At 36.1% G+C, this 23,230-nt stretch overlaps 1 protein-coding gene across 2 annotated transcripts in view; it reads right to left on the bottom strand.

Moving 5' to 3' along the window:
* tspan4a (tetraspanin 4a) overlaps window positions 1-17,587 on the bottom strand; it is a 63,737-nt gene extending 46,150 nt beyond the window's left edge. Inside the window, exons 1-2 of one of the 2 annotated variants that reach the window (XM_065270014.2) lie at window positions 17,452-17,587; window positions 9,188-9,267 (exon numbers count right to left, since the gene is read on the bottom strand). In XM_065270014.2, coding sequence (XP_065126086.1) covers window positions 9,188-9,250 — 63 coding nt within the window. In that variant the 5' untranslated portion in view covers window positions 9,251-9,267; window positions 17,452-17,587. Of the gene's footprint in view, window positions 1-9,187; window positions 10,364-17,451 lie in introns of those variants that run through there. The other variant, XM_065270012.2, reaches the window with a different exon arrangement.
* Between the last annotated feature and the right edge of the window lie 5,643 nt (window positions 17,588-23,230).

Below are 23,230 nucleotides of genomic sequence, written 5' to 3'. Positions count from 1 at the left end.
TGCAAAACTGCACATGAATCCCATGTTTACCTCTGGGAAGTTTGAAAATAATAAAAAAAAACAATTCCTATGAACCTTGCATTCTCCAGTCTTTCAGACAGCAAAACCAAGCCCTTACAACAAGCCCTTAATCAAAACCTCAGTAGTGGAAATTGACAAATTTCTGGTGGAATGAAAAAGCAGGAAAAGTTGAAACTTTTTGTATAAAAGAAACCACATTTTGATTGGTGGCAATCAATGGTCAAATGTCATTTCATGAGGTCAAACTTGACACGATACTGTTTTTAACACCCACTAGAGGGCGCTTAACTTTAAAATATGGGTTTTTGGCTGCTTGCAAAAGTGACCTATGGGGTTATGATTCCTTTTTGGAGGACACGCTCATCACATACAGCCCAGCAGGATGAGGATGAAATAAAACATCATGTCTCTCATGTGTCTGACAGAGACACTGCTGCACATTTACCACTGAGAGCTAACACACTTTCTCTCATAGAGTGGATTAATCCAGAGCTTGTGTCCTTTTATGTGATCTTTTATTAGTCCATCTGACTGCATAAAAAATGCACATCATTTGGGTATAATACAAAATAAACAGCTATGCACACAGACAGTAGAAGTTTTGCCCCTCAAGTTCAACATGCATGTTTGATGATTTCATCCTCGGGCATAAAGGAGACTCAACTAACTCACTACTTATTCTAATAGAATCCTTAGAGTTTTGCTTATTTTTTTGTGTGTGTCTCTGATGGTCTGATTGTCACATGATTAGGAACCCCAACAACAAGCTGCTTCTTCTTCGGCTTTTATAGATTACACCAGTAGCATGCATGTGGACGCGACGTGAACAACGACGCAGAAGTATAAATAAAAACTGACGCATAGCCTACGGCATGGAGGGTATGGCGTAGGTCTTACGCAAAAGTATAGATCGCTCTTTAGTGTGTTTGTGTTTTTCGATTCTCTTCCGTCTCTAATCGTATTTTGCTCATAGTTGATTGACACAATGTAAACAATGTTGCTCCTCTCTCCCTATTCTGAGCATTTATCTCTGTTCACAAAGTTTAGGATTGACAATTACATTAACTTACAGTTGTTGTGATCACAGCAAGAATAGTGTCTGTCTGTATGAACAAACAAACAACCAAAGTCTATTACAATGTGATGCTTGTAACCATAAACCCCTTTCACACAGTGAGTTAATCCCAGAATATTACCATAAAATTTGCATACTAATTGTTGCAGGAATTTTGCTGGACAACCTTGGTGTAATCTTTGATGACCAACTGTCCTTTACTGATCTCATTGCAAAGACAAGCGCGATCATGTCAATTTGCATTATTTAACATCCAGAAGATACGCCCATTCCTTACGTAGCATGCTGCACAACTCCTGACCCAGGCCCTGGTAATCTCTAGACTTGACTGGTGCAATCATCTCCTTGCTGGCCTTCCTGTAAAGAGCATCAAACCACTCCAACTGGTTCAGAACCCAGCAGCCCGACTTATCTTCCAGGAGCCCAAAAAGGCTCATCTAACGCCACTCTTCATCTCTCTCCAATGGCTACGGCTTGAAGCCCACGTAAGTCACTACTGCTCACTTACAGACTTTCACTGGCACTGCATTCCTACAACCCCATCCAGAACCTTGCATTCAGCAAATGAGCGGCACCTTGTCTTACCTTCACAAAAGGGAACTAAATCAAGTTGCCGCTAATTTTCCTTCAGATATTCAAATAGACATTGACTGCATTTCCACCTCTTCTGTCTTTATAAAAAAAGACAGGTAGTCTCTCAACAGGTACTGTTTCGGAACAGTGAAAACTTGTAATTTGGTATAAGCTTGTATTATTGCCTCCTTTTGATAAATCGCTTTATTGTTCTTGAATCTTTGTAAGTCGCTTTGAATAATGTAAATGTGGTTGATTACAGACTGAATGACACAACAAACTGATGATCTTATAGAATATGATTCATTGCTGTGTCTGTCATAATTTAAAAATTAAGTTAAATCATTTTGCAGACAGTGCTGTTTATATAAAAAGGTTTTTCTGTTTGCAGTCTTGCTTAAAAGAGATTAATATAAGACAATACTGCAAGAACAGTTTACAATCAAGCTGTTATTATCCTGTTATATTATATATTTATTGTCCAACTTCCCAATTTTTCTGATGCATGTCCTTAATTTCATTTAATATGTCTGTATTAATTCCGTATTTATAATGCTAATATATAAACATGAAATTATTTTAACTAGGGATTTTCATATTGATCAGTTAACCGAAGGTAAGAATTTATAACCAATTACAGTTTTTTTCGATTGCTAAACGACAGTGGGCACAACTGGAGCTACATGTGCAAAACTCTAACTACAGTCTGCACTACCAAAAGTCACCTGAGCACAACTCTTACAGTTTTTCTCCATTGGTTTGGCTCATTTCTTGAAACAGAAATTACATTCTCAAAACAACATGGACAAACCTCCAAACCACTTGGCAAGTGTTCACAACAGAATTGAATTTCTCATTCATTTCATCAAATTGCAAATGTCTAAGTAGATGTCTCAATAGCTCAGTACATCTTTGCAACTGATTAAGTACAGGTAGCCTACATTTAGCACAATTTCCAAGTGAATAGATCTTGTTGATCTAAACTGATTGGTTGATTCTCAGTCTAATGGTTGTTCACTCCAAAACGTGTCAGCGTCATTTCATTGTATAAGTCATCACATGCACAATAGTCTGTTCAATTGGCAAAATTAGTCAAGAACATAATACCATGAATAACATATATGAATGCTTTGAACATTTGATAAATTTATTACAGCAATTGACAGTCAGGTAAAACTAAAACTTGACTAACAAAGTAGGAGTTTACGCTTTTGTAGAGAATAATGGCATTGGAAGGAAACGAGGCCCCTCACATCCTCATGTTTGTGGATGAAGCTGGCTTCAACCTGGCCAAGGGCCGAAGACGTGGCCATAAAATTATTGCCCACCGGGCCACGGTGGATGTCCGAGGCCAGTGAGGGGGCAATATTACTATGTTTGATGCCATATCTGAGAATGGTGTGGCCACTCACATCCCCAGTCTTGGCCCATACTATACACAGATGCTCCTCATCTTCTTGGACCGCCTTCATTTTGATTTGATCCCTCAAAATGAGAAAGGTCTCGTCGGGCCTCACCTACCACAATATGCCATTGTATGGGACAATGTGAATTTCTACAGTGGCCTGCTAATCAGGGACTGGTTCACTGCTCATCCAAGGATGGTGATGGTGTTCCTACCACCTTACTCTCCTTTCCTCAATCCTATTGAGTTTTTCTCCTCTAGGAGGTGGAGATATATGAGCATAGGGCTCAAAATCAAAGGTCCCTGCTCCATGATGAACGCTGCGTGTTAGGATATTACAGTTGATCAGTGTAGGGGATGGTTGCGACAGGCACGCTGTTTTGTTCCCACGTTGCATCGCAAGGGAGAATAATACACTGTGATGTGGATGAGAATCTGTGGCCAGACAGACAGCAGGGTGTGGATGGTTAGGAGTGTGAGGGTGGTGGCCAGGAGAGGAAGGGTGAGGACAGCGACCAGTGAAGAAATGTTAGTTCTGAAACTCCCGCATTATTTACAGCAGGCTGCATATAATTTTCATTGTTTTTTGTGTTTATATTAGAGTATATTATGCTTTATATATTTTATTTTGGTCTGGTGTATGGAAGTTACTTTGTGTGTGAATAAAAGTCGTTACAATTTCCTTGGCAGTGTGAGTGCAATGTGTGGTGTCAAAGCTTGGAGGCTACTCTTCCCTAAAATATTTTTTTTTTTCAGTTTTATACAAAATTGTATTCTGTTAGCTAGACAAAAAACAGTACAGTAACCATTGTCAATAAAGGGCTAAGACTGAAAAGTGGACATAAGAGATATTTCAATGGTCCCCTGCCATAGTGACAAAACATTTAAACATTTCGACTTGCAGTGCTTACACAATGCCAAAGGGACGATGCATTTTGGGGGCACTGACTGTTAAAATGAGAAGGATATTTAGTTTTGACACATGAGTGAACTATTTTGGGAGAGGTATGAGCTTTTGCAGGTGAACCATGGTGTTGTGCCGAACCATCCACTTTATTTTGACAAAAGCACCAAGAGTGTTGAGAACGTCCGGTCTGTTTCAAGAAATGAGGCAAGCAGTTGAGAAGGATATTCGCCATTTTTGTGGCACTGACTCTTTATATGGGAAAGGAATTTAGTTTTGAAGCATGAGTGAACAGTTTTGGGAAATATATGAGCTTTTGCAAGCAAGCTATAGTCTTGAGCTGAACTGTAAGACTGTTTTGCCAAATTATCTTAGAGTTTTGAGAATGTAATTTCTGTTTCAAGAAATGAGCCAAACCAATGGAGAAAAACTGTAACATATGGCTCAAAACAGCTCCGTGCAGCCAAACACTAAACACAACCCTCACTGAGATAACACACACTGTCACTCAGAACACACTGAGAGGAAAAACACTAACATCAAACACCAACACACAAAATACTAACTTTATATCTTTACAGTTTTAACAATTTCAGTGATGTCACACCAAGTAATGTTTTCTTTAAAGAATGATTTATTTATTGATTTATCACAATATTTTTTTTAGAACATCATAATTTTTTAGGGTAAATGAAAATTAGCAGTTTGCTTCAGTTGTCTGTAGTAATTTACGGAATTACAGTAATGAGAAAAAAGGTAGAAACTTAAAGTACATGAAAGGTAATATTATATATAAATGAAATACATATATGAAATTGGAATTTATATTTATATGAAATTGCAATCAGCAGTGTTTGAAAGGCACAAGGCTGAAATCTTTTCTGTTTTGAATGTGTGGTTCACAGTTTTGACAGCAGTGTGTTAGCATTTGAACAAAGTGCTGTAAATCCACAGTGTTGTGCAGGTTGTGATTAAAGTCATGGAATAAGTGTGTAAAGTTTTGAAAACTGTGTTCAAGCAATGAAAAACGAACTAGAGTTTGGTCCACATGAACTGCTGCTGTGCAGACTGTAGTTAGAGTTTTGCACATGTGACTCCAGTTGTGCCCACTGGCGTTTAGCAATCGAAAAAAACTGTAATACTATCAGTTAAAAGAAAAAAATATTTGTTAACGCACGGTGCGTGTCGACAGACATTTTGTCACTTTTCTATTCTTACATTGTAAATGGCCTGTAAATGACATGAATTATTGTTGCCCTGGTTGTCTGGTAAAGTAATCATTTGTATGAGAAATCATTTGTACTGCATATGTGTCTTGAGTATGGAAGCTGTACGCAAGATGACGCGGCCCTTCTCCATCTTGCGTGCGTACGACAGGCCTTCGCTGATCGCTAGTGTTGTAGTCAAGACCACCTAAACCGAGACCAAGTCATGACCAAGACCAAGACAGGCCGAGACCGAGACAAGACCAAGACTTTAAAGGGTCGAGACCGAGTCAAGACCAAGACCAAGACAGGCCGAGACCAAGTCAAGACCAAGACCAAGACAGGCCGAGACCAAGTCAAGACCAAGACCAGTGCAAGTCACTGCATTAAAACACTTATGATAAAATGTGGAATATGCATATGATTAGGCACTTCTTGTCTGTGTGTGTGCGTGCGTGTGTGCGTACGTGTGTGTATGTGTGTGCGTGTGTGTGTGTGTGTGTGTATGCCATCAGAGAAGTTAATAAAATAATCAAAGGCATTGCAGATATGTGGGAATTTATCTTTGTCTATAAGCAAATAAAAGTGAACAAACACTAAAGAGCTGAAATCAACTTAACCATTTATTCTAAACAGTCTTTCCATGGCTTGCCATCCACTTAACACAATGCAGGTGTTTTTAGTAATAAAATTAGAAAAACTGTCATTGGGAGAAACTTAAACAATGCTTAAACAATGCCAACATCATAACCTGAATAAACTGCATAAAATTAATGATAAAAATAAATTTGTGATGTGCACTGCAAAAAATGATTTTCAAGAAAAAAAAATCTTAGTATTTTTGTCTTGTTTTCAGTAAAAATATTTGAAATTCACAAAATCACTTAAATTTGATATTTTTGCTCTAAAAACTAGACTTATTTTCTTGGGTCATTTTGTTCATTAAGAAAAAAACATCTTAATTTAAGATTTTTTTAAATATTTTTACTGAAAACAAGACAAAAATACTAATAATTTTTTTTCTTGAAAATCATTTTTTTTGCAGTGTGCATCAGCTATGGTCTTGACCGGTCTTGAAGTAAAATTCCAAGTCCTCTTTGTCCGAGACGAGACCGAGTAAAAATGCGGTCGATTCCAAGACGAGACCAAGACTTTTTTAAAAGTGGTCTTGAGACCGAGACCGGTCTCGAGAACTACAACACTACTGATCGCCTCTGTCTAAGACCCTTACCATAAACATCTCTCTTTGTGCACAAACAGAGAAAGAAGACACAAAAGCAAAACTTTTTGAAATATGTGCTGCTTTAGAAAGGCCATTGTAGTAGATGAAAAAGAGACAATCCGCCCTCATTACACATGAATCCTCTGGACTGATCGCATGCTGTTTGATAATGTAATGTTGCGTAAACATCTTATAACCCTGCTGGTTTGGTGTTGGTTTTGTGGTCACTTTTACTTTTAAATGTAAAGTATAGTATATACTAAACTCTATAATATCTTACTGTAACAGCATTATGTTATAGTTGCAATCAGTAACACTGGGTCTCTATCCTCTAGACTGCAGAAGTGTTACGGCTGTAACGTACCAGATGAGAACTGGCTCTCCAGCTAAGCCGGGGTTTCTTACAGGTTTTTTTGTGTCTCTGAAGGAATTCACCCTTGCCCTCTATCGCCGTTGGAATTTCTTTTCTACATTACGTTAGTACTATACTTTGGAATTGAAGAATTACTTGCATTATTATTGCATTCTATAGACCCCTTCAAGGTTTGTAAACATTGAATGACTATCGGGTGCGCGCGCAGCATGGGGTCAAACTGTTCATACCATCCAGGCTTTATAATTTAATCTAACAGGGCTGAAAAATGATAACTTACCTCAAATGAAGTGAGCACTAAAAACACAAGCCTCTTTGATATTTGCATTGTCCCAGTCTGCACGTTAATAGCTTGCAGCCGCAGATGTTGTATTTTTTTGTTTTTGAGATTCTGCATGAATCGCGAAAACTTAACGGAAGACCTGGTGCGATTTTCAAAGCCCACGACTTAAGTAGGCATTTTTGAGGATATCGAATAATACGCAACTCAATCTAATGTAATGACTTTTCTGACCCCGACATGCGCAGTGGGAACCGCCTGTGACGTGAACCGTGAAGGGATCTATTAGTAACAAAATTGCATACCTCCATGCACTACATCCTAGGCTATATTTTTTTAAATGGAGTACTACTTTTTACATTATTTTAATAAGAAATACATTTGAATAACTCCATGTAACTTTAAATAGTCCATTCTATTTAAAATGATGAACTTTGAAATAATGAATAATTGTGAAAAGCTCTATATCAATAAAACTGAATCGAATTAAATAATAAAAGAGTTGTATTCACATACAGTTCTGTTAAGTAGTCAAATAAAGGACTGCCAGGGCAACAACAATATGGTGCTGTTTTGTGAACAGGGCCAAACATGTTTCCTCACTGCACATGATTTCTGACGCTCTATTTGTGTTGTGTGTGTGTGTCTTATCTGACATCTGATGCATCTCACACTGTGCGAACGGCTGTTTTACACTGATGTGTGTGATTCTGCTGTACACGCTGTACTGTCTGCTACATGAATGGACACCATTCACCTCTTCTCCGTTCAGACATTCCTCCTTTACAGTGCACATAATAAATCTTCAGTTAATAACATGAGCTGACCTAGTTTCTAATTAACTACCGTTACATCAGTTGCAGGGTTCATCATGATTTCATCAGAATGTAGCTTTTTCTTAATTATGCTTTTATGATCTATATACAAATAACTGGATCAATAATAGAAGAGGTTTTAAAAAAAGCTAAAATCATATATAGACTAAACTTGCTCTGTTTACTTTTGTATTTTTATCCTCATGACTCACAATAAAAACCAAAAGATTGCAGACAGACTTAACACTAAACGACAGTGTATAATTACACACCCTAGGGGGAAAGAAAGAACTTATTTTAGTTGAAAGTGGCAGTGTTTTACTTCAGAGTGTGTTTAAAAAGTAAACAAGGGATGCCTTAGTTTTGTTTGGACAAAACGGCCACAGTTAAACTGTGTTAGTATTCATTACAGCAACTCTGTGTGCTAGCAAAACCTTGGGTTGGTTATACTAAAAAGAAATTGAGTATACTAAAAATAAATGTCACTCTCTGCTGTTTATGTGTATATGTGTAAGAATCATAAATCATGAAAACGTACTGCAGTGTTCACTAAAACCCCAAACTATCTTGACCAAAACTGAAACTAAGCAAAAAAACAAACAAACAAAAAATGATTTCCAATCCTTGAATTTTTAACTTCAAATCATAGCAATAATCAACGATGGGCTGCTCAGGCAAAATTCCAGTTATGTATTAAACAGGGTTTGTTCTACCAAAAAATTAAAAAGCTATATTTTTATCTATGAATGAGCTGGAGACTCATATACACCACTATAACTATTCAATTTATATAGATCTGTACACACACTCACACATAATATAACATAATTCACAAAAAAAATCTAAAATTAATTCAAATATCCTATGCTCGTACATCCTTGTATGTCTTTTCTTTCTTCTGTGGAACACCAAAGTAGAAAGTTTGACACGTAACAGCTCATAGTGGCCACATGGTCCACTAAAACCCTCTTTAATTAAACTCAGATTTAAAAATAATGACAAACAAACCAAACGTGACGTGGGAATTTATATAGGCAAAATGGAGATTAAAATTTGAAAGCTATGGATGATTAAAGGTTTATGGTCTGTTCCTCACGAGACGTTAGGATAATTACAGTGCTTCTGTGGAGTTGTGATTACTGTCAGATGATAAGTATAGAATGGTGGGACTTTATCTGTGTTACACGGGTTTGTAAAATGATAAGAAGACATAAGGGCAAAAATTTTGAACTTCAAATTTAGTGACTTGAAGAAAATAGCTTAATGTTTTATATTCACAGTCAAAAATGTTAAACGTGTGGGATGTGGACTCACCCAAAAGAGCAGGTTGAAGAAAACCATCCCGTACCTCAGGGCCCTTAGGCATCCTTCAGCCATCCTGCAGCGTCGCAGCTCTAGGAGGAAGATGAAGGACAGGTCCAGGTAAAAGACCACATATTTTCTACCCTGGGCTGTGGTATAGCTGGCTTTAGCTTTTTTTGATCCCGGCGTTGTACGAAGACCAAAGACAAACGGCGAGCTGTGGAATTCGTATTCTCCGGTGTAATGTAGAGGAGGCGAGTCTGCCTTGCTGTCTAGTGAGGGACTGCGGCGATACGGAGTTTCGTCTGTACTTGAGCGACGCATTTTGGGGTCAGGGGCCGGGGTCTGAACCCGGACCCCCAGGGGCCAAATGATCCCCACTTTGACGAGACTTGACACACGGCAGAGAAATGTGGTAAAGCAGCAGGTCGAAAGCACAAAACTGTTGTTCCTAAAACATTGTTTGTTTGTTTTTCTGGCATCAGAAATCTAACGTGAAGACATTTAATCTTACTAGACCCTTTAATGAGTGGCACCTGTTCATCAGAAGAAATGTCTCAGCAGATCACCTCCTTAATCACACAAGCACAAGCATACAGTATGTGCCTGCAGCCTGCACTGCTGTTTTTGCCTCGGCACACCTGAATAGTTGCAGGCAGATGATTTTATGAAGTCGTCTCAAACACTGCAGTAGCTTGACCAATTTTTATATTTCCTTCTCACCAATGGAAAGAAATGAATAGAAATTAAAAGATAAACTGACACGCCAAGCTGTTTAATACACAGAGCCTTGCGTTCTTTGATATATCCAGACGCTTCTGGCCAGCTCGTGCAAAGAATGCATCATTGCATATATCCTGCCCGTCACGCGAACCTTTCTCTAGTCCTTGATCCTTACGGTTTACCTTCCTCTATCCCTTCTTGCTCTCTCTCTGTGTTTCTGTGCTTTTCTCTTCGTGAAGGTCTGCTGTAGGATTCAGAGGTCTGGCATCATGCATCGCTATTAATCCTCTTCTGCTGTGTTCATCATTGTCTCTTTCCATGTATAAAGCAAAAGAAAAGCGAGAGCGGTTGCAGAAGGGATCCACACTGGCTGCTGCTGTCCTCTCACGCTGCCATTATTTTTTGCCTTCTTACACCCCCACACTAACACACACACACACACACACACACAGCCTCTCGCCTCTTCATCACACAGATGCTTAAGACTCTGACCACACCCCCTCGTGGATCATCCAATCATCTTCCCTGCTCGCCATCTTCCTTTAACATACTGCTTTCCTCATCTTTCACCTCCTCTTCTCCGTACACACAAATCCAACACGCTATTTATTACAGCTATGCGATGCAGAACATCTCTGCGACATTTCCCCTTCATCTCTCTTTCTTTCTCTTTTCCCTTTTATCTGTTTGTGTTCATGAGCCCAGGCAGCATGCGTTTGACATTATCTCAATTCAAGTAAATGTCGGTGGTGCGGGGCCATGTTGTGATATTGTGATTCATTCATATTTAAGGATCTTTTGAATGCATTCACTCTGAAGGTCTTTTCAATAAGAGGAGCAGCATTTACAAGATACTATAAATACATTAAAGGATTCTATTCTATTCTATTCTATTCTATTCTATTCTATTCCCCCCCCTCTCTCTCTCTCTCTCTCTCTCTCTCTCTCTCTCTCTCTCTCTCTTTCTCTCTCTCTCTCTCCCTCTCTCTCTCTCTCTGTCTCTCTACCCCTCTCTCTCTCCCCTATCTCTCTCTCTCTCTCTCTCTCTCTCAGATCAGTTGATTCCCTATTGGTTCATGCTTTAGATGTCACTCAGCTGTAGTTTAATCTAAACCAAACCAATCAAACCGCTAAAAAACTATAGAAATAAAATTATATGGTATCTTTTTTGTAAGTGTAATGAGCACACATTGTTCACCAATTATTCAACGAACAAGCACACAAGTAACCAAATTCATGCAAAAATAAAATAATGCAGAAGATGTGTAAAAATAGAGATGTAAACAAAAGTTTGATTAAAGCTCATATGGTCTTTGTCAATTACAATAATACATAAGAAGCAGATGACCTCATGTCCACATTTTCATTTCATCACTGTGTTTTTATGGATTTGTTTCATTTATTGATTTGGTAAAACTTTACAATATTTTGTTAAAGGGGTCATAGCGTCAAAATCATACTTTTTCCATGTTTAACTGCTATAATTGGGTCCCTAGTGCTTCTAGCAACTTAGAAAATGTGATAAAGATCAACCCAGTATTTTGTTTGGGTAAGCCATTTTCTGCAAGCGTGTGAAAAATTAGGTCATTCAGATTTTGCCTGTTTTGTGAGGTAGGTAGCAAGGCGAATTACAATAATACTGCCCCCTTTATCTGCACTATCCAACCACAGCACTGCCATAGTGCAGAGAGAAAGAGAAAGAAAGAAGAAATACTTGAAAGCACAATTGAGTTTCAATTACAACAAACCACCATCATTGTGATCAGTGTTTGCATTTCATCAGCTCATTTGCATTTTAAATGACACACCCAAAAACGGCACACTTTTGCTCAGGCCTACAAATTAGCAATTTTAACATGCTATAATAAATTAGCTGTGAAGTATTATGAGCTAAAACTTCACATACACACTCTGGGGATCCCAAAGATTTCTTTCATATCTTAATTTTTTTTATAATATGACCCCTTTAACATTAATTAATGCATTTTTTTTTTCAAGATAGTAACATATTTTAGCATAATAACAGCATTTCACACTGTAGTTTAACCAACGCTATCTTAGGTGAGGTGATTTAAGGATTAGGTGATTTATATTGTGCGCATGGGTGGATCGGCAATTCATATGCTAGAGGACGGGACCCTTTTTAAATGTGGGACGGACTGTGCATAGCCGATCAGAGGTTATGCAGACACAGGGGCAAACTGGCCATCTGGAGCACTGGGAGTTTTGCCAATAGGCCGCTGGACAATGTGGGCTGGATCACAGTTATGCGCATATAGAGAAATAAAAATAATGATTACAATACTGTGTTTTTTCTTTGGACCCACTTATAACTCGCTGCTGTCATTGCTGCCTCCTACTAAACACACAGTCGATTAGGGCACCGGTAACAGTGCACATATACGCAATGCAAATAAATTTCTTTTCAAATTATTACTCTACCAGGCCGTACTGATTTGGCGACATTTACAGTGCATTAAAATATTTAGGTGAAGAAAAGTAGCCAATCCACCATTGCAAACAAAGTTTAGACTAAACAACAAGAAACAAAGAACAGGAATCAAACATTATGGTGACGGAAATGCTCAAGAGAGAGCATTTATAGAGTTTATTCAACACCAATTTATCTAAGATATACAATATTTTGTACTGCTATACTAAAATTTTTATTGTTTTTCCTAATGAAGTGTGTAAATAAAACATACATTGGTTAAATTAAAACTTTTTTCTAATTGTGATTTTTTTAAATAATTATCGCCATCGAATGATATAACATGTTATATCAATGATAAACATTTTAGCTCTATCACCCAGCCCTATACCTGCTTGTATCCAGAGTCGTATAAAGAGAGAGTTACGACATGCTTTGATCTCGCCGCCGCGCAGTCACGTGATTCATGTAACGTTCTACAGTTCCAAACCAAGCGGGCTGTCAATCTGTTTGCATAGGTTTTCAGCTATTTTAGGTAAATATTAGCTTGTAATGTGAATTGATTACTATACTTACTATGTGTATAACATTTTTTTTTTTACTAAGGAGTGATGGAAATACAGTAAATCAGTTAAAAAAGATAAACAGTTAATATTGTCACTATTAACTGTTTATCTTTATTAACTGATTTACTGTATTATAGTGACCCAAAGTCAAAGATAACTGTGGTTATCTATAGCCACTAACACAGTTTATTTTTGTAGCAAAAATAAAATAATAAAAATATAAAAAAATGTCTAAAAATATAAATAATTCCTACACTTTTACTAGATTAAAATCACATAAAAGATATGATAAGTATATATTAAAGTAGATGGCCACCAGTAATAAAATATTAAACAATTAAATCTATATTATTCACTAGGGTTGTCAAAAGATTAATCGTGATTAATCACATCTAAAATAAAAGTTTGTGTTTACATAACATATGTGTGTGTAGTGTGTATAATTAATATTTATATATAAAAACACACACAGTCATGTATATATTTAAGAAAAATTGGTTATATTTATATATAAAATATTTATATTTCTATATAATATAAATTATATAAATGTTTATACAGTATATAAATGCAAATATTTCTTAAATATACACATGAATGTGTGTGTATTTATATATACATAATAATTATACACATTACACACACATATGTTATGTAAACACAAACTTTTATTTTAGATGTGATTAATCACGATTAATCTTTTGACAGCCCTATTATTCACACATTATACTCAACTCATTAAAATATAAGAATTAAACTAGTTAACGATAATCATTACCTACAGCTGAGTTCATAAAATACCACCGTTGTATAATACAAATGCAAAAAGAATTTTTATTAAAACATCCATCCTTTTAGTGTATTAATTATTTTAGTCGAGAAATGACTGCCCACCCAAAAATCCTGACTGCCCCCCAATCCAGCAAGCCTAGTCTGCCCTACAAAGCCAAAGCGCAGTTACTACGTAGTTGGTCAAAATTGAGCTAAGGGTTGAAATGGGCTTTGCAAGATCTGTAGTGTCTTGTGACAAAGTCTTCTGGTTCAATTTTGTCCCATTTCAGAGAAACGTGTGTGCCATATTTGCAGTAACATGTTTGACTGACTGGCTGTAAAAACTTTAAAGGTGCCCTTCCTTTGTCGTTTTTATTGTTTTACTGTTGTCTGAGGTCTACTCATGACGTTTGCATGGTTTTTACATCCAAAAACATCAAAAGCAATAAGTAATAGGCCATTTTGTACCCTGGTTTTGAGGCTGGTTAGAGAAAAGATCCGTTTTGATGGGCGGGCCGCATTGACGACTTGGAAGTAAACGCCCACTGCTATGATTGGATAACAGTTTTTCGTTCAAACTAACTTTCAATTTAATCTCATGTGTAATCAGTTTAATGTTAAGTGAGTGTCTTAAGACACAGTGCCTTTCTTAAAACACATATTTTATCATAAACCCTTTTCACACACACACACACACACACACACACACACACACACGCACGCACGTCTTTTATCGTAAACCCTATCGATGCACGTGTAGCAGCGCGCGCACACACACACATGTCTTTTACATAAACCCTTTCGACGCGCGTGTAGCATGAATTTACGTGAATCGCATCCCTCTGAAGAGAAGTCCTGGTCGCCAATGATAGTGAAACATAGTTCTAAAGTGTTTTACTCATAAGCTGCGCCATTCTGTCTGGAACCAATATTGATGGAGGAGCATTGCTTTTTAATCGCAGTCTCTCTTCAAATCCAGCGTTCTTCTGAACATCCAAACATGTAGCAACTGTTATGATTCCCTCGTTTAATAGGAATGATGTCGCTCGACGAAAAACAATGGCCCGAATACGGTACGGTTGACGTTTAGCCATCCTTGCTGAACTTGTTATGAAAACTCACTAAACTACACGTATTATGTGGGCACGGTCTCAGGTTGGAGAGCTCATGAATATTAATGACCTCGATCAGTTCCACGTCACACTGATCAGCTTTTCTACCTGACCTGATTTCTCCGCTTATTTCTTTTCAGTGGCTACAGCTGACAGAGGAGGTGGAAGTTAATTTTCACATTCACGACACAACACAAACACAAACACATATAGACCTAACACATATAAAAAAAACAAGTAAAAACGGTTTTATGTGGAAGGGCCTCTTTAAGGGCATTTTTCTTCAATGTTGGCGTAGTTACTGTATTTAGCCTTTGGAGGGCACTGATGCACATCAGATATTTCTCCCAGCAGTTAATCAAACGTTTCCTTGAGACATAACTGATTATATCTGAGTGAATTCTTGTCAAAACAGATATTTTTAAAACTGTAATTATGTGTGCTTTTAGCATCAATCAGGTCCCAAATTATATTTCTTTTAATAACTATTTTAACATCAAGCAAGTCCTGTACTTTATTTTCTATTTCCTGCATGTTTTTTCAAGTCATGAGTTATTGTAGTGTCAAGTCGAGTTCCAAATTCAAAAACTTGTGACTAAAGTCTGAGTCAAGTTTGTTGTCAAAAATATTAATATTTTGACACATATCGATACTGAAAATGTATAACTATTTATTTCAATACTCGTGTCCAGTGTCCCGCGGAATCGATACTCCGAGACGAGTTGCCCGTTGTTGTTCTGGGAACACTCTCGCTCTCACTATTTCTTTCAAACGACGTGCGCGCACACACAGTAAACAATACATACACGGAGGCCTGAATAAGAATATTACATGAAAGCAAATATAAATGAAAATAAATGACTGACTTCAGGAATATTATCTTCCTCCAGTCGATCTTCCATTGATCTGTAAAGTTTCCCACTGGGATAAAGTATTTAACTAAGATGAATGCTTCTTCACTTTTCCTCTGTGTCTAGACATAACTGAAGATCTTACTCACGTGTGTACAGTATATAAAGTTTATCATCCAAATACGCAGTATTTAGTCTTTATATTGGATAAACAATCAGATAATGAAGTTAGCCAGGATGAGAGTATCCACAGGGACGCGGTGATTGACAGATTCTCATCAATACATTGTGTTCATCCGCGCCGTTTCGTGCTGATGTACAACCCATGTAAAGTTGATTATTCCGCGAATAGCTGCAATTGCAGATTTCGAACAGAGATGGTGACAAAGAAGACTGCAGTACTTATCTTTATCTCTTTTTTTAATGTTATACTGTTTAACTGTTAATGTTAGATAATTTTAAGATTCAACTTTTGATTTTAAAAAGTAAATGTATTAGAAAATCTTGAAATTAACATTTCATTGTTATTCATTTTAATATAGACCATTACCATTAACTGGATAGTAAATTAGTTTATTTTAAAGGCTTGAAGAAAAAAATATTATATATATATATATATATATATATATATATATATATATATATATATATATATATATATATATATATATATATATATATATATATATATATATATTCTAAAGTGTGATAGACTTATTTCTGTTATAGCATCAGAAGCTGAGGAGAATAAAAAATTAATTGTTAAAAATGTGAAACTGAAAAAAATTCTGTCTTGTTATATTTGTCTTATAATAAAATAATAATAAAAAATGTTTAAGGCCTTAATGCTATGGCAGATTTTCCCTTGTGGTACCGAAAATGGTATCAAATACCGGAAAATTGCCAGGCATAGTACCGAAGTTAGAAATTCTAGTACCGTGACAACACTAGTCCAAGTCATTTGACTTGGCCTCCAAATTCCCAGATCTCAATCCAATTGAGCATCTGTGGGATGTGCTGGAAAAACAAGTCAGATTGTCACGAGTCCTGTCTGTGTCTGCCCTGTTTAGTGTGCCTGGGGCATGTTCAAGTTCAAAACGGTGGGCAACGTTTTGCTACAGTTTCAGGGATGGACGACATGGTCTTGGCTGTTCAGCAATTTACTAGTGCAACCTCCCCTGTTTGTATTTTTTTTCATAAAAAAGATGACGGTGTTGACATGTTATGGTTGTCACAGTAGCAGTGTCCAAAAATATGAAGAAATTTAAGAGAAAATAGCAAACATACAGGAGCTTGAGTGATCTTGAAGCATGCAGTAGAGCTGAAGGTTTGAAAATGGGGTCCTCAGGAATGCAGTTGACCCTGTAGTTGTCTGATTTTATTGCTTTTTATAAATATCTGACAGTGGTGACGAATATGTGGGACACATTTTGAGCAATCACAAAATAATAGTAAATATTGTTCAAAACTCACTGTTTGTAGTTTTTAATATATATTACAATGTACTCTTTCATGTGGTAAATATATTATTCAATTCAATTATTACTTCTGGCTTTTTTAATCAAGTTGAAATGATTATCTCTTAACCCAGGACAGCTGATTTTGTAGGCAATGGGCCAGCATATAATAATTAAATTAATAAAAAATTAAAATAAACCTATAAAAGAACCTTACATATGTGTAAAGGACCCCCTGATTATAACATTTCTTCATGAAAATCTTATTAATTTCCAACAGAATTAGCACTTTTCTTAGTGGGACATGTTTTTGCCAAAGTTTCAAGAATCAGTGAGTTAACAGTATTGATTTTAAAACTACTCACCCCTCAAGAAGACCTTGCAAATGGGATTGTTACTTTAAGATATCCTTCCTCATCATATCCGTGAACTTTGTATAAGCATGTGTAGAAGTCTGTCTGTACGTGAAGTGTTATATTCTCTCTCTTAGCTCTAGTTAGGTCTCAGGGAGGGACTGCCAACAGGAATCTCAAGAATGCTGTAATGTTATTCTTAGCAGAAGAGTGTATTTTTTATTTTCTGTGTACTCAAAACTCTCTCTTTCATACACTATATATTTTTATATGAATTTTATTTTACTTACTTAGCATGCCATACTAAAGTGACTTTTAAAATGTTTTATAGTAGGATCAGTGTTTTTTCCAGAGTATTGCATGAATTTAAAAGGAGACATAAAACGAAAATGAAATTGTGAGATGAAAGACAAGAAAATAAATTAAGGTAAAAGGGTGTGCTTATTTAATATGAAACTGTGAATCATTGTAACCAAGAAAAAACTTGAAAATAGGGTCATCTGCTGGTGTAACGTTCTCAAATTATTTGTCTAGGCGCATGGAGCGACGAACATAACATGAGCGGAATATCAGGATTTATGCATAGCTCCAGAGTATGCTTCTGATATAACTGACGTACAAGGCAACCAAGTTACGTGTAAACAATGTAAGTGTTTGGTAACACTTTATAATAACTACAAGCTACTAATCATTAGTTAAACATTAGTAAATAATGAATTCATCATTTATAAAGCATTGTTCCTACATTAATAGACATTAGTAAACAGTTCTTGATTCATAAGCATATCTATAATGTGTTTAATAAGATTTTGCTAATATATTTATCATATTTAAATTTAATATTATTAATATTCAGCTTAACATCTTTACTGTTCTACTGAAGATAACCACATCTTGAATGGCATAAGTGGTTTTTAACTGCATTTAATATGGTCAAATCAGAAGAATATCATGTCAAGTGTAAAAAAAACGAATTTAAATGAGCTACAAGTGCAATATTAAGTGTTGTTAAATATTTGTAATTTCGGTCAAAACGTGTTTTCTATGCCAAGAATGAGACAAGATGAAAACCCCTATTTTCTTTTAAAAACTTTCACATAGCATCTTTAGGTTATAATAACATAAACATTTCAAATCCATAACTTGATTTTCAAAGATTTATTATAAAGATTGATAATTTTTTATGTTTTATGATTATTTATGTTTTTTTTCAAAATGCTGTAAATCTATTGAATCAATATATAAATGTGCATTCATCTTCGCCATGTTATATTAATTTAGTTGACTAGTGATATACACTGATTAAAAAATAAACATTAACTGCATTAATCAAAACACTTACTTTGTCATATTAAAGCAACACTATGTAGTTTTTTTACCTTTAAATAATGTCTCTAAAATTATTTCAGTGATAGAACAACTTTTAACTGGACAAATTGTACTGTTGCTGCAACCTGAGCAGCCTCCTAGCTGCTACAAGCACACTCTGAAAGTGGCGGTGGAGGGTAGAGCACACAGCCCCGCCCCTCCCCCTGCCTGCAGAAGAGTGTCTGATACCAGGCACTGTTGCGCTGTTCAACCACATGGGGGAGCTGTGAGTCATTTTTACATGGAAACTACATAGTGTTGCTTTAAGAACACTGTCATTGCTGCTATCATCCTTGGGACGTCGTGGCTGAACTTTTTTTAAAAATAATGGAAAGTTTTTCATAAGATCCCCTTTGGGTCAATGTGTTAGCATGACAGAAGCTTGATGATATCCTGTAAGAACAAGCAACAGTCCGCATTTTTCCATCTTCCGAGTGCCTCTAACGCAGGAGCCCTGTAATGTAAATTATTAGATTTTGATGGTTTATGCTTCTTCTCCACCACAGAAACCCCACACTGCAAAATAATGACTGAATGAATTTAAGCGTATTTGTGCTTAAAACAAGCAACAACATCTGCCAATGGAATAAGAAATTTTTGCTGAATTTTTCTTCTATTAAATAAATTCAAGAAAAAATTTCTTATTCCATTTGCAGATTTTTTTGCCTGTTCTTAGCACAAATTCACTTAAATTTTATATGTTTTGTCTAAAAACTAGTTATTTTCTTAGGTCATTTGCTCATCAAGAAAATACATTTTGGTGTAAGAATTTTTAGATAATTCTATTAAGGCTGGGCAAAAAAAAAAAGATTTTTTGATTAATAATTTTTTAAAATGTGGTCGATTCCAAATCGATTCTCAAAGAATAGATTCGATTTTTTTTCTTTCATATTTATTTTCACAAACATTGAACAAAAGACTAACGTTAATCTAATTAACGTTAGTCTTCTTCACTAGATGTCACCCTCTTTTTTGGGCACGAATCGATGTTACCCATGAGTGAGAGTCGAGCCTGTCATTCATTAGTTCAGTGCTTAAAATGGCGGTTTCAGGTGCTTCATAGACGTTGAAGCCACCTTGACATAAAAAGTCAGAGGTATGAATTTTTAGATTTTGCAAGCAAGACGACGATGATTTGGCTTTCAATTTCTATAAATTAATTACCCACTTCATTTGTAAACTTCTGTTCACTGTTCTTTTTTATTAATATAGTATTTGTATTAAATCTATATTCATTGAGTTGAATCAAGAATCGAGTATAAAAGCCAACCCGAGAACCGGAATCAAAAATTGAATAGAGAATCGAATCGATTTGATAGCTTGTGAATCGAAATCGAATCGATCTGGAACATCTGAATCGATACCCAGCCCTAATTTCTATTAAAAACAGGACAAAAATACTAAGAAAGTAATTTTTTGCAGTGCAGTTAGGTTTATCAATGCCATCAAAAGTATTATTTTATTTTTGTTTGTTTGTTGATCACGAAGTACAAAGTAGATGGGGAAAACTAGGATTCCCTGTGTATTTAAAGCACTGCAATTATTGTTTACAATACGTGGATTGGTGTGCTGTGAGTTGTTGAACGGATTTATTGCTGTCTGCAGAGAAGGAAGACTACCGGTTATTGCGTTTTGGGGAGACTGTCCTCCAAAAAATAATGACCTCATAAGGTCATTTGAAAGCACATTATTACGACGTAAAATACGACACGTCATTTGGGCCGACCTAAACAGTGTATGTGTGAAAGCACCCTAAAGGGGATCGCACACCTAAAAAATTGAACACATTGTTTTCTATGAGTATACGCACACCGGCGCCGCCTGTCCGTGCCTGGCTGTCCGCGCCGCCCAGCTGTGACTCATGAAGTTGCTCAAATCCCTGTCGTGCCACACAGCGCCACTCACATAGTTTAACATTAAATAACATCATATTTGTCCCAAATCATTAACAATTAACATTGGCTGCTAACGTATATTTTGCATTTTGAAGTAGACGCTATCTGACGAAGCTCTCGCTATTTAATGTGCACTTCCGGTTTACAATAACTCCGAGTTGTCCTAGCGACTCAATGCGGCGCGATGCTGAGCTGCGTGGCTGGTGTGCGATCCCCTTAAGACTTTCATGTTAACACTTTAGAGATAAAATATCAGTAGCATAACACCAGATATTTAATCATGCATGTGGGCTGAAGATGCTTGAATGGGAGAAAGTGTGCGTGTGTGTTTCTAAATTATGAGCAAGTCAGATAAAGTGTGATGCTGGACCAGAGCTGGACCAGATCTGGCCCACACTTGGGCCAAATCAACATTAAGGCATACACATCTGGTCTGGAGGTGGCCCAGTTCTGATGTGTGTGTGTGTGTGTGTGTGTGTGTGTGTGTGTGTGTGTGTGTGTGTGTGTGTGTGTGTGTGTGTGTGTGTGTGTATGTGTATGCCATCAGAGAAGTTGATAAAATAATCAATAACATTGCAGATATGTGGGAATTTATCTTTGTCTATAAGCAAATAAAAGTGAACAAACACTAAAGAGCTGAAATCAACTTAACCATTTATTCTGTGTTTCCATGGCTTGCCATCCACTTAACACAATGCAGGTGTTTTTAGTAATAAAATTAGAAAAAATTTCATTGGGAGAAACTTAAACAATGCTTAAAAAATGACAACATTATATGCCAAACCTGAATAAACTGCATAAAATTAATGACAAATAAATTTGTGATGTGCCATCAGTTGTGGTCTTGACCGGTCTTAAAAATAAAATTCCAAGTCCTCTTTGTCTGAGACCGAGTAAAAAAGCAGTCGATTCCAAGACAAGACCAATACCTAGTCCGCCAGACTAGACATCAACCGCTGGGTAAAAGACATCAACCGCTGTCGGTATGATTTTGATGTGACATAAAATTTGTGTAACTCAAGCTGTGCCAAAGTTGCTGTACAGTAGTACAAAAAAATCCTTAGCGCCATTATAGAGAGCAACTAAATTGACTTGCATTACATGAGATAAAATGTATTACATAGCATGACACAATCTGACATCATTAACAACGAATCAATTTGTTATATTTACGCTTACATTTGTTTGTGCCAACGCATAATCACGAAATCATCCACATACAAATATTATGTCTGATGTTTGCATAGGTATTTGCCTACCTAACATTGTGTCATCCCTTACAAACAAATTCTTAAGTTTTACATTTTTAAAATACATTACAGGGGTCAAAATTATTAATTTTCTTTTATGCCAAAAATCATTATTATAGACCATTTCAAAAGATGTAAACAACACTGGTCCAAAAGCACTTCCTGTTTCAGTTTGTGACTGTTTTTTTATTTCACACATATATCATTATCTTTAAGATGTTTTTTTTTTTACTTTTTGACTCAGTTCTATGTGTTCTGTTGGTTGTATTTTATCCTAACGTTTATCTAGTGTTAAAAACCTGAAACAGGAAGTGCTTCTGGACCAGTGTTGTTTACATCTTTTGAAATGGTCTTTATTATGTAAAGCTTGTGTTTTATGAATATTTCACTTCATTGAGCACTAAAACAAACCTTTTCCTTAATGTGCCTGTATACAGACTGATTTTCTCAAATTTAGATTTTTTTGCACTTTCCAGTTCCAGATTTTCAAATCATTGTATCTCAGCCAATTATTATAGTATCCCAACAAATACATCAATAGAAAGCTTATTTATTAAGTGTCTGGATGATGTATAGGTCTTTTGGATGATGAGTGGTTTTGTGGGCCAGGGTCACATATGTGTATCAACATACCATTACATCATAAATGCAAATGTATCCTTTAATAAGGCAATGACATTGGCTGATGTGCTGTTTTACACAAAGACTTAGACAAAGTAAACGTATTAACACTATACATGTTGAAGCGTCCAAATTTCACACGTTTAGTTTTAATATATTTGACCCTGTTTGTGCTGAAATACATGTTTAATTGACACTCCATTAAAAAATAAAAATTGCCCTCATTACTCATCCTCGATGTACATGATTATTATTCTTAGATGAATACAATCAAAGTTATTTTAGAAAATGTCTGTAGCAGTGTCAGTAGGGGGTGCTGTTGAGCTTTCTTGCACTGCGTCACCTGCAGCAGTGGGGGCTTGCCCTTATATATTACACTTCCGGTGGATGAGGCGTGTGTTTGGTGTGCAACAGGACATTGTACCAAAGTACTGTACAACCATTCTTAATACTTCAATAAATTATAAAAAGATAATGAAACACATAATAGAGAGAGCACCACAATAAAATATAAACAGACAAGTTTACTTTCCTACCTAACTATTTTTGTCTTGTTTTCTGTAGAAATATCAAAAAATTCTTAAATCAAGATGCATTTTCTTGATGAGAAAAATGACGTAAGAAAATAAGTCTTGTTTTTAGCCCAAAAATATACAA

The sequence above is a fragment of the Paramisgurnus dabryanus genome, chromosome 9 (genome assembly GCF_030506205.2).
Source record: "Paramisgurnus dabryanus chromosome 9, PD_genome_1.1, whole genome shotgun sequence".
In the NCBI taxonomy this organism is placed as follows: Eukaryota; Metazoa; Chordata; class Actinopteri; order Cypriniformes; family Cobitidae; genus Paramisgurnus; species Paramisgurnus dabryanus.
This window is presented reverse-complemented; position numbering and strand designations above follow the sequence as displayed.